Source organism: Phalaenopsis equestris, unplaced genomic scaffold (genome assembly GCF_001263595.1).
Source record: "Phalaenopsis equestris unplaced genomic scaffold, ASM126359v1 Scaffold205261, whole genome shotgun sequence".
In the NCBI taxonomy this organism is placed as follows: Eukaryota; Viridiplantae; Streptophyta; class Magnoliopsida; order Asparagales; family Orchidaceae; genus Phalaenopsis; species Phalaenopsis equestris.
In genome coordinates, this window is record NW_018224767.1 from 151,234 (window position 1) to 164,039 (window position 12,806).

At 33.5% G+C, this 12,806-nt stretch overlaps 1 protein-coding gene and 1 pseudogene across 4 annotated transcripts in view; one reads left to right on the top strand and one right to left on the bottom strand.

The window, feature by feature from the left end:
- LOC110036335 (peflin-like) overlaps positions 1-12,806 on the bottom strand; it is a 107,307-nt gene that overhangs the window by 64,765 nt on the left and 29,736 nt on the right. For all 4 annotated transcript variants that reach the window (XM_020740756.1, XM_020740755.1, XM_020740753.1 and 1 more), the window contains exon 6: positions 7,462-7,498. In XM_020740756.1, coding sequence (XP_020596415.1) covers positions 7,462-7,498 — 37 coding nt within the window. The remainder of the gene's footprint in view (positions 1-7,461; positions 7,499-12,806) is intronic.
- LOC110036337 lies at positions 4,144-5,000 on the top strand (annotated as a pseudogene).

A 12,806-nucleotide genomic window follows, 5' to 3' on the forward strand; every position in this document is an offset into this window, starting at 1 on the left:
TTTCTTTATTTTAGTAATCATGATATTCACATTAAGTGAGGTGTTTATCTTATTTTTTGTATTCTTTTAAATGAGTTTTTACTTCTAAAGTATCAAATATATAGGTATGATAATTATATTACAAGCAACATTACTACACAAGAACGAAATGGTTATTTGTCCAAGAACGGTTGTAGCACAGTCTTTTTTCAAACTGCAAAAAATAAACAGTCATCCAGCTTATCTGCAGTAGCTTACTGTGGCAGCTGTTGCGCAGCAACTTATTAATAAACTGTAGCTGCCCCAAACAGAACTTAAATAACTTTATAATAAGTTGAAAAATATAATGAACAATTAGGAAATAAATAATAAAAAATAACCTAATACGCAATAAAAAATATTAATTTTTTAACATTTTTAATAACTTAAAGATAATGTTTTGAAATTTATATATTTTGAGTATATTGTGTTAATAATTTATTTTTTAAACGAGCCGGCTTACAAGCCAATGAGTTGAGTCGGTTTGAGCTTAAGCTTGGCTTGTTAGCTCATCAAACTCGATTCACGAGCCATATATCTCGCCGAGCTCGAGCGAGCTTATGAGTTAGCTTGATTCACTTGCACCCTTAGTTAAGAGCATTGGTGCTCACAATGACAACATAAGGTAATTTATCTCCTACCACATTTCAATCTCCCACCTTATTACAACTCAACCCAAAGACTTAAATTTTCAAAGCATGAACGAAAAGTCGAATGGTGAGATTTTTTTTTTTTATTTCTAATATTCACTTAGTAATCAAATAATCATCTAAATAATTGTAAGAACAACTACTACATTAATTTGAATAAACTGAAAAATACATTTACTTATAAACATACATTTTTGTATGTTGTCCACATCTTCTATACACATTGCCATTGAACTTATTTGTTATCTCAATACTTAAATTTGAAAAATATTAGTTTGAATTTTTGTAAGCTATCAACAAGCCAATAAATACTCATACTATTAGCTTATAGTAATGTAACAAAAAAAATGCATACTATTTAAAATATAGTAAATTAGTGTAAAGTCATTTCACAGTTTTTTACACAAATATGATCATTCAAGATAATTTGAAACAGTCACTATAGTGCACTATCATATACATATTTATAACACTTTATATATACACCCATTACAAGAGCATCATCTAAAATTATCACTTAAACTAAATTAATAGCAACATATGTTTTATTATTATGAGTACGAATATCTTAATGTTCTCAATTAATACCACAAAAAAATGAAATCTATCAATCAACATAAATAAATACAAATTCTATATAAATCGTATCATTCACATTTTTATATCAATAAACAGACGCACACAGATACACACATACTAAAAATATATCTATATGTGTAAATGTGTGTGTGTGTGTGTGCCAATATATATTAGTAATACTAGTTATGATGAAAAACTTATAACATTTATATTGATATGATCAATATTATAAAAGAGTAGACGAATCAGGATAAAATCTTAAAACTAAATTAAATAAGTATCAATGATTATCCATGCAACTAGTTTTGAAAAAGTAAAATGCTACTGTATGTAAAAAATAGTGCTCATATCAATTTTATTCCACACATTATGACTCGATCTTATCCTCATTCTTGACCCGACAAATAGGTATTCTTATAAGTTACTATGATGGAAGAATTTAAGAATCAATGAAATAAAATTATTTTAAATATACATTTTCAGTTCTCTAACTTTGCTTGGAATCATTCTTTCAACCATAAAAGTTAGTATTAATTCTTTATTTAATCTTTCCTATATTAATAATTAATATTATAAATAATTTATTTTAATTTTGCTAATCGAAAAATAATTACCTTTTTGTTATAAAATCATTTTGCAACCTAATATTACAAATTATAAACAAGTTCCTAATTTCTTGATTTCAAAATTAGCAATAATATATCATTATATTTTAACTTTAAATTTTAAATTATTATTTCTACATATTCATAATTTATCATTTATCTTAGGTAATGATTTTTTTTTTTAATTTTGCTAAGAATCATATTAGTTATTGAATATCATTGAATATTATTTTAAATTTTCAATAACAATGAGGTTTGCCTATTTTCGTTTTCAATTTATATTAATTCCAAATTTTATAATTTTATCATTTACTTAGAAATTATTTTTTTCCAATTTTATTTAAAAAAATACTCTTAATTGAGCCTATTAATCCCATTATTTAAACAAAATAACATTAAAATAAAACACAACGTCAAGTAACTTATTCAAAATAAAAGCTGAAATAGTTTATAATTATTAATTAGAATCCCAACCTTCTCCTGCACACATTTGCTTTCCTTTTTCACGACTGGTGTCATTATCTCCCGCAAAAACACTATCTATTTCAAGTAACTGAGGTTCGCTCCTCCCCCATCACAATCTTGGTCTATCACCCTAGCATGTAAACTCGCCCGAGGGTCCATTAAGAGTTTGCCATCTTCTGCTCTAGCGAGTTTGCCCAAGCCAGATAATGTCAGTGTCGCTCATCGTCCGTATGTGCTCGATCACCGCTCATGAAGAGCTCGGTTGAATGTTGACGTATTGTATGCCCCCATCTCACACTTTATTGTTACTCCCACTTCTCATGTTCTAGGTCTCGAGCACACAAAAAAACCAATCTTAGTTGTTGCTCTCCCTGGTGTACCTCCTCTGCTTGTATGCTTCTTCTCTTGATTCGCACCTTGTCTCTTCAACATTAAACCTGCTCAGCTTCATTTAACCTTGACCTCACTCACCAGCATGCACATATTTCTCTATCTAACACTCGACTCCTCCCTCTCACTCAATTTTTGTGTCTTTTGTTCTCTATTTTGTACCTTTCACTTCCGTTTATACTCGTCTCTATTATAATGACAAACTAAAACCACACAGCTCGTTTCATCGCTCACATGACTTCTCCCCTTCTCCTCAGCTGGTTTACGCCTCTCCATTTATTTTTGAAAAATGGACTGAAACTAGCTATTTCCTTTTTTTTTCTAATTATGAGACATTATACTACTTTGGTGCATCCATTTGTTTGAGGTAAAATAACATTATCTAAATAAAATTAAGTTCAACCTCTCCAACTTTCTATAAAAGTTTCTTGTTAATTATCTAAACAACACTTTCGATTTTATTACCTAAATCTAATTTTTTCTCTTATGCCATTTTTGTCATGATTGAACCCGAGCGCTTATAATTTCTAAGGCAAGAACAAATAATTAGTTGATAAAAATAATCAAAATCACAATTTCCACTGCTAACAAATAATCATCTAAATAAATTGAAAAAATTACATAAAAAAAATATGTTTCAATTAACTAAAACGTAAAATTGTTGTGAAGGAAATTATCTTTTTCTGGCTTAATTTAAAAATGTTGGTTTAAATTCTTGTGAGTTATCAACAACTCAGTAAGTACTCATGAATCAAAATAACAATAACACAACAGAAATAGAAAGCAATATGTACGCTAGTCCAATGCAATATATAGATTTAGAATCAATGGACAGTATGATTTTCAAATATGATCAGTAAAGGTGTAAAACATTTGTTATATTGTACTATATCAATTTTCAGATTTATATAATTTTATATAATATATTAATATACATCGATATCAATATTTTTTTAAAGTTTATGTATATGGATACTTTAGCAATCTTAGCTAATACTATAAGGGAATAAACTACATCAGTCAATCAAGCATACGCAAGCACACTATATAGATCATTTCATTCATACTTTTATATCAGTCAATGTACTACTTTAATAAGTAATGTCTACAATAAATAATTTAAACATAATGAGAGTATACATATCATTCATTCAATATGATAAAACATTCAACATAAGAGGTAAATCATGAATTTGTAATGCCAATCAACCTAAGCATCATTAAAATTAAATGTATTTGATCTAAAAAAATTAATAATATTATCATAACTATAAATATTTGTACTTCGTTTTCCTCCAAATGCAAGGAAACAGGGAGAAGCGGAAAGGCTTGAAAGGTGAGGAGACAAACTGAAAAACATCCATCATTATCATAGCTCCTTGACCACCTGACTGACTTGAGAAGCTACGGAATAAAAAGATGTCGCTGACATTTCAAAGCTCTTTGGCCGCTCTTTTGCCAAGGAGATGAGGAGACTCATGGTTGGGCTTGATGCTTTTGGTAAAACGACAATTCAGTACAATCCTAAAAGCTTGGAGAGATCATCATACCATTCCTACCATTGCATTCAATGTTGAGACTATAGAGTACAAGAACATTATCTTCATTTTCTAGAATGTGGGGTTCAATAAAAGATCCGACAATTGTGGATGCACAATGCCCAAAATACCTAGGTCTTATCTTTATTGTAGATAGCAATGACAGAGATCATATTATAGAGGTCAGCAATGAGCTCCATAGAATGCTTAATGAGGATGAATGTCAGATGTTCTTCTTGCATTTGCAATCAAAAAGGGTCTTTCAAATGTAATGAATTTTGCTTAAATCACTTTTAAAAACTGGCCTTCATTCCCTTCGTCAGCAACATTGGTACATCTAAATACCTGTGCTGCTTCTGGTGAGGGACTGTATGAGGGGCTGGATTGGCTGTCTAGCAACATCGCCAACAAGGGTCAAAACTTGCAAGATGCCTAGATGGAGAAATGGAGAGGGATTGTTCTCTAAAATTGCCTTGAGTTTTGTTGCTCATTGTTAAGTCCTCAAATTATTGAACTTGGTAAAGGGTTATTTTAAATGTGCCTGCTGTGTTTATATATGTATGCTTCTATGGCATTAAAACAAGGGTTACAACTTGCAAGATGCCTAGATGGAGAGATGAAGAGGGTAGTTCTAAAAAAATGTCTCAACTTTGGTTGGTCACTGTTAAGCCCTCAGATTATTGAACATGGCAAATGATTTTATCAAATATGCGTGCTATGTTTATAAACTTGTACTTCTATGGCATTAAAAGAAACATTAGTACTCATCTCATATAAGTTGGCTTACTTTCTTCCTTCTTAGACATTTGAAATTTGCCTCCTACAATTTGACATATATAACAGGATATAAATATAAATATTAATCATATTATTTAATTATGCTTAACTGCTCTTTTAATTAATGATATTATTTTCAATATTGGTTGAAATCTTACATTTTAAGTATCCATATCACTTTATTTAGGCTATTCATAATACAACTTCTATCAATAAATAAAACTTGCATTAAATTTTTCCTTCCACTTTGTTTTCTTGTCTAGAATAAATTTTATTTAATTTACCTTAAACAATATTTAATATTGTGACAATTATAATTCCAATTGTTGACAAAATATAACAGCTGTACTATTAAACTTTTATTAATTGCAATCATGTTTTTATTTTAATTTTAACTTTCAATTATCATCTATCTCATATATAAATATTTAACTTTATCATTTAGAAAATTGTCAATTGTCATTGAAGATAACAATCATATTTTATTCTGACAATTGCTGATAAAATTTTAAATTCAATAAAACTTTAACATCATATTATCTAACCTTTTTTCACCCATTAAATAACTAAGTCGTTTTTAGTATATACTTTCTAATTAAATATTCATCATTATATTAGGATTCTACAAAGAAAACTTTTTTATGATTTATATAAAAAAATAATCCTAAAGTTTCCAAAATGGTTTTATTTCTATCTATAATTTTGAAATTAAATAAAATTTACCTTAATGTTTCTAGTTAAATTCCTTGAAACTTAATCATACTCCCATTTCGCACATAGAATGTTCATCAATTGGTTCAGCTGATTGTTTTCGCTTGCATGCACAGTTCAATCCTTCCGTTGCACCCGTGGCTTGATTCATTGTTCCCATCTACAAATTAAAAGCCGCTTTGGCATGTGCTTACTCGAGGCTATGTCAGCCCTCATCCATTCATTTGCCTGCAAATGACCGCACAAAGATTTCAGATCAAACAAAATTGAATTGACACAGAAATCAACTCAACCTAAGCTCCCTCACATGTTGTTTGTCATCACTACTGTGAACTTCGTATGCTTTCGCCCTTTCTCCCTTTGTCTTCCCTTTTTTCTCAGGATCGCACTAGGATTGTGTCCCCACTTCGCCTTCATTTACCTCAATAACAAGGAACAACTAGCATTGGTTTGCCAAACCTAGCCGGTTCTTTTAGTTCTTGTTTTTTTTTTTGCCAAGCATTACATCTAGCACATAAAATTCTTTCAGCGTGATCCTACAAAGCACATAACTAGTTCACAGTTCATAAAATTTTACCAATTGCCAGTAGAATAAGAGAAAATTACTTTGCCCATTGATAATCAACAAAACTGTTGTCACCAAAGAAGTCACTCAACCTCAATCTTGCCCGGTCAAGCCCATTAGTTTATCACCTCTTTCTCTCCAAGTGTGCATTACTCAACTAAACCCTTGCAATGGCCCCTTGTGTTCGCTATGACAGCATGTAGCGGCGGCATCATTAAAAGGCTTGAAATAACAGTAGAGAGACTACAGCCACACCATAAAAGCAATACAAAACACATAGCAGCCCACAACTCACAATAAAATTACACTCAAGTTGTTTGCAATGAAAAACAACAATGAGAAGCTTACTAGAAACTGTGCCTTAAAAGAGGATCTTCTATTACTTTGGAACCAAAAAAAAAAAAAAAAAAAAAAAAGACCTTGTACTTTATTAAGGTCAATGTATCCTAAAAGCTATTTATTCAATTTGACGCTGCACACTACTTACTATATGTTTCCGCAGCAGTGATAACTTACTTCTGATGAAAAAAGATGCACTCACGGCATGGTTCTGATGCTTGATTAACCAGCCAAAATAGAGCAAGAAGTTAAACTTTGGATGGGGCTTGCTCAAACTAAGGCACAACAAAATTATATTAATCACAAATTAAGCAAAAGCTGCACCAACATGTAAATTAAGGAAACACCTCGACGATAAAATACATAAAATTAGAGAAGTGTTTATCAACTGGAAGGTATATATGAGTATTATGTCTTTGAGCATCTCACAAGAGTATAATAATAGTTACAAGTCACATAAAGTTACAACCAATATCTCCTCTACTTACTAGAATAATGATGAAGTTAAGTTAACAATGCTGCCATAAACAAACATTTATGTAATTTTGTCAAACTTCAATGATCAAAATGATTTTTTCTTCTCATGAAATCTTACCTCTAATTTCTTATAATTAAGCAACATTTTAGATCATTAGCTTCTCTGAAAAGCTTTAAGCGACAACCAAGGGAAAAGCAATTATCACATCAAGATAATGTTGCAACAAGTACCAGCAACAAGAAGAAATAAGGGGTAAAGAACCACAAAATTAACAGAAAATTTTAGTTTGTCCTTATCTATCCAAGAGAAGATTCACTTCATCCTGAAATCAAAGTATAATAAGTACCTGATGGACATCCTCTGGCGTAAGAAATCCATTACCCCTACAAAAAGAGCAAAATCATAAGCGAATGCATGGAAGACAACTATTTCTACCAAATCCCATGAGATGTATAGTGTTTCTGACAGAGACGGAAAGACAGAATCTGTTATCCAATGTAGAAAATTATGCAATATGAAATTTAAAATGATACGGCTAATACTCTAAGATAATCATTTACCATGTACGAGGAGAGCCAAAAATTAGTAAAGCCCAGTTGAGAGGAAAGATGTAGTGTCTTCTACCATAAATTAATTACAAAGGATCATAAAAGAAACAAGCTTACTAAAATTCACGCAAAAAAAAAAAAAGAAATTCCCAATGTAGAAAATTTCAAAAATCAATATTCCAACTAAGAGCAAAAAAGGCTACCAGGCAGGAAGGGATAAGGAAAGAAAAGACACCTAAAAAAATCTTATGCTTCTACAACATCTTGTGGGCTCCGAAAATTCCGACGCCCCAAAATTTGCGTTGTGCTTGTTGTTGAGAGATTTGAGAGTCAAATTTTCAGAAGTCAGATTGGATTGTAGATAAGACACTACCCAGAGATTCGCCATCATTTTACGAGAACCTTTTAATCTTGGCTTAAAGATTTCTCATATGTGCAAGATCTCAACTTTCGATTAAGGCTGGTCATTAAACAATTAATATTCAGTATATAAAGACAGCAAAATTTTAGTTTATATTGTAAAATTTATCACTTAGAGCTGAGGGAAAAGATGAGAAACCCGATCAATATCCTAAGGTTCGGTCATCCTGCATCATCATACTAGTTAACCCAACCTAACTGAAGGATTCTTGTCAGCAACCATAGGTTGCGTCTTCCAATTAACCCTCGTATATATAGGGTGAATGTCTGTCTAAAGAAAAATATTTAAGTCAATCTTAACTGGCATAAGATATTATGTCAAGCAATTCCACCCTCGTGATTCACAATTCAAATGGTAGAATGTAGTTGAGGAACATACGAACTACGCTCATGATCATAATTAATTGTGAAATTTGGCGACAACCGCCCGGTCAAAGGGTTTTGATCGTAACAACTACTTTTCAGTATTAATAGATTGCAAAACCCGGACAGAAGACTCGGGACATGTCCTTATTGGCATGAGATTGTTTTGAGTGTGAATAAAGTGATACACTCAATGTGATATTTACTCTGTGAGCTGATATCAATTAACAGTTTATCACCCTTGACAATTTGTTGTGGAGGGTGGATGAATTTTGTTTTTAGTTTCTAAGTGATTGAATTTTAAATTTAACATTTTAACTTGTCTAATTTAAGTTCTAAGTTAATTGATTTTAATTTGAGTGTTTTGATCCGTCATTTTGAGAATTTGATTTGAAAATTGATTTAAAAGTTGATCCCTCAAGTTGTGGTTTTCAGTCAACACGACCTTCATGGAGGCTTGATTTTTTGTTTTTGACCATATAAACTTTACTTTTGCTCATAAATGATCGGGCTTGATATTTACATGTGATTGTATATGAACCTTGCCAACTTTATTCTACTTATAAAGAATCGGGTTTATAAATATATCATTTGAATTATTTTCAAATAGAATTTGAAACTTAATTTTGAAAAAAGATCCATGCAGTTGAAATTTTCTATCAACTAGGCCATCAACTTGGATTTGATTGTTTAATTTGAACCCTGACGACTTTACATTTTACTTGTAAATGATCAAATTACAAATTGACATATGATCAAACATGAACCTTGCCAACCCCTGTCTTGGATACAGAGTATTCAGTTTATTTATATATATATATATATATATATATATATATATATATATATATATATATGATATGGCGATCTGCTCTGATAGGGTTTCGCCCTGGTTTGATTCCTGACTCGACGACGAAGACGAAGTTTCCCGCAATCGACGACGACGACGCTGTTTCCCGCACTCGACGATGACGACGAAAGACCCTTGCGATCGTCGTCTTCTCTTTTGCGTCAAACGACGAAGGGCTTCGGCGTCTGCTTTCTGCGGTTTCGCCGTCACCTCCTTCTCACCTCTCCGCAGTTCTTTTCTATGCGGATCGAGCTACGGCTATCTGTCGAGCTACAATTTCGTGCCCTATCGCATCCTGCGATTCCTGTCTTCTGCCAGCTTCGCCCCGAACTCTTCTACTTGTTTTTTCTTGCCCTCTGCCAGACTTATAGGGCTTCTCATCCTTGTGATGGAGTTTCCTTCTTCTTCGGTTGAACCTGACGAAACCTTCTTTGCCCACGTGGTGGGTAATCCTCAGGGAGAGACGGCGGTTATATTCCCTTCAAGTTATAAAGAACATCGTAATGGTACAGGTGACTCCCTTTATTAAGAATGCAAACGCAAAAAGTGGCAAAGCGGCACTCTTTTTCTCCACGTCAGAAATTTCAACGCTGACTGACAAATTCAAATTTGCTCTTATTGAAAAATTTCAGTGGAGACACCCACCTATGAAAATTATCAGGAAAAGTTTTGATGACATCAAATTAACAGGAAAGTGGAAAGTGGGCTCATGGATGAGAGACATGTTTTGATTCAGTTAACCGTGCCTAAGAACTACACTTGGATTTTCTCCAGAAAATATCTTAACATCGTTGGTATACTTATGAAGTTACTCAAGTGATCTTCTGATTTCGATCGAAATTATGAAACTCTCACTGTAACGGTATAGTTTAGTTTACCTGGTCTCAAGATGCATTTTTTCACTATCCAGTTAACTATTATATTGGGGTCATCCTTGGGGATCCTTTGAAGCTAGATCTGCCTACTTTCAACCTAACCAGACTCCGGTAGCCAGAATACTTGTGGAAAGGGCTATTACTTTACCTGATGTTACTGAAATCTAGCTGGGCACAACCCATAATGGTTACTGGCGACAAATCGTCATGGAGCACAGACCCCCATATTGTACCCACTATAAGATGTTTGGTCATGTCCTTGATAAATTGTCACAAGTTTCATTCAAATTTGAAATCTAAGGTTCAAGTGAATAAGGATGGATCTAACCTCACTGCTCTGGATATTTTAGTTTCACCTGGAAAGGATACTACCAGACAGAAGGTGTATATTGCCCTTGAGGACCCCCCTTGACACTGTTGTTACTATTACTGCGAGTGATGTGATGTTAACACCCTCAAAACCCCATAGAAAATAATACTGGTGGACTATTACCTACAAATGATAGTGTTCAGACTGATAATCAGAAGAGTCTCGTAGCTCCACTTCTTCACGAAGTATCCGGTGTAGAGGCAACTCATACTTCACATGTAGTAGAACCTATCATGAGTACTACAGTTGGTATTCTTTCTGCATCAGCTCTACCATCCCATTAGACTGATTCTTCGGATGAGGAATGACAGGTCTATTCCCGAAGGAAGAAGAAGAATGAAGGTCAACTCCAGCTTGGGAACATATTAGATGATACATTGGTTACTACTGGAAATGGCGATCATCTTATCAGTTTATTAGCTTACTCCTTCCCTAGAACTAGAGGCAGAGGAAAGACCACATTGGGTCGCTCTTTAGCCACCTGATACTATATATTTCGGCACTACTAGACTTTTTATTTAAGTATCTAATGTACTTTTCTATTATTTCTAGTTTTGAAACCATTTGTGATTTTTGTGTGAGCAGTGTGTCATGTTTGGGGCCCCCCCACACATTGTATCTGTATGTATCTTTCTTTCTATTTAATATATTAGCCTTTTTAGGCTTTCAAATTTTTTTAGAAGCCCAACGACAAATATATTAAAAAGAAAAGGGTACATATAAGTTGTATGAGTGGGCCCAAATAGGCACCCAACCCACACGGTACAACACACAAAAAAGAAAAAACCCAAAAATAAATAGTATATATAATATCAATCAGGACGACCAAATTTAGTTCAGCCTCTGCCTCTAGTTCTTGGAAGGAAACCATCTAATAAATTGGTGAGGTGCATACCATTGCCGAAGTAACCAAAGTGTCATCCATTAGATTCATTAGCTCAAGTAGATCTTCATTCTTCTTCTCCTTCAGGAAGTGTTAACCTGTCATTCCTCATCTGAAGATTGTTGCTCAATCGGATGAAGTGGTAGTGCTGTAGTAGAAAATTTGCCAACAGTTGTACCCACAATGGGTTCTAGTGAATGTGAGGTATGAGTTAATGCCTCTACCCCTGATACTTCCTGAAGAAAGGAAGCTGCAAGGTTCTCCTGATTATCAGTCCTTGTAGGTAGGGATCCTTCAGTGTTGTCTTCAATAGGGTTTGAAAGTGTAGGTTGCTCAGAGTCATCTAGCTTCATATCATTCGCAGATACAGTATTTTTCAGGGGGCCAAAGCAATAAGGTTAGATCCATCCTTATTCACTTGATCTTTAGATTACAAATTAGGATGAAGCTTATGGCATTCATCAAGAGTATGCCCAAACATTTTTCAATGAGAACAATAAGGAAATGTATGCTCCATGACGATTTGTTGTCAATATCCATTGTGAGTTGTGTCCAACCAGACTTCAGTAACATCAGATAAAGTAATATCTCTTTTCACAAGTAGTTTTGGTTAGGCTGAAAGTGGGTAGATCTAGCTTCATAAGGTCCCCAAGTATCGCCCAAATAGAGTAAAGAACCTTATGATGAAAAAAATACAACTTGAGACTAAGGAAAACTAAATTATACCGGTGCAGAAGAAGATTCATTATATATATATATATATATATATATATATATATATATATTAGGGTTTCGCCTCACGGAGAAACCTTAGCCTCTGCTACCTAATTACACGCTCGAAGAAGAAGGGGAGTACGACTCTCTGTTCTGTCGCCTGTATTGTCGAGCCTGTAGGGCCGATCGTGCTGCTGTAGGGCCGATCGTGTTGTTGTAGGGCAGATAAAGCTACGATGTGCTGCTCGAGTTTCTGCTGTTTGGACCAGTCCTATGCCTTCCGCGGGTTCGATGACCCAACGCTTCTGGTCGCGCTTCGTATCGGACCGTCTGGTTGGTTCTTTGGCTTTTGCATCTACGGGCTGAAGGACGGCATCAATGTCGATTCAGCCCCTGTTTTATAAGATTCGACGAATTTGGATGTTTTTTAAAGAATTTTTGGAGGCACCTATTAGAGAATCGACTCTATCTAGGTTTTATTTGAGGCCAAAATTGATCAGAAAAGTGACTCTTCCTGACATCTCATTACCCCAATTCAATCTTCTACACATCACACATTCTTCTATTTTTCATTTCGCAACCATTTAGAGTCCATTGTCTTTATAATTTAGAGTTTTGTGGTGAGATTAAGTGTGAACTCTTCTCTAAGAGTGTTGGAGAAGGAGAAA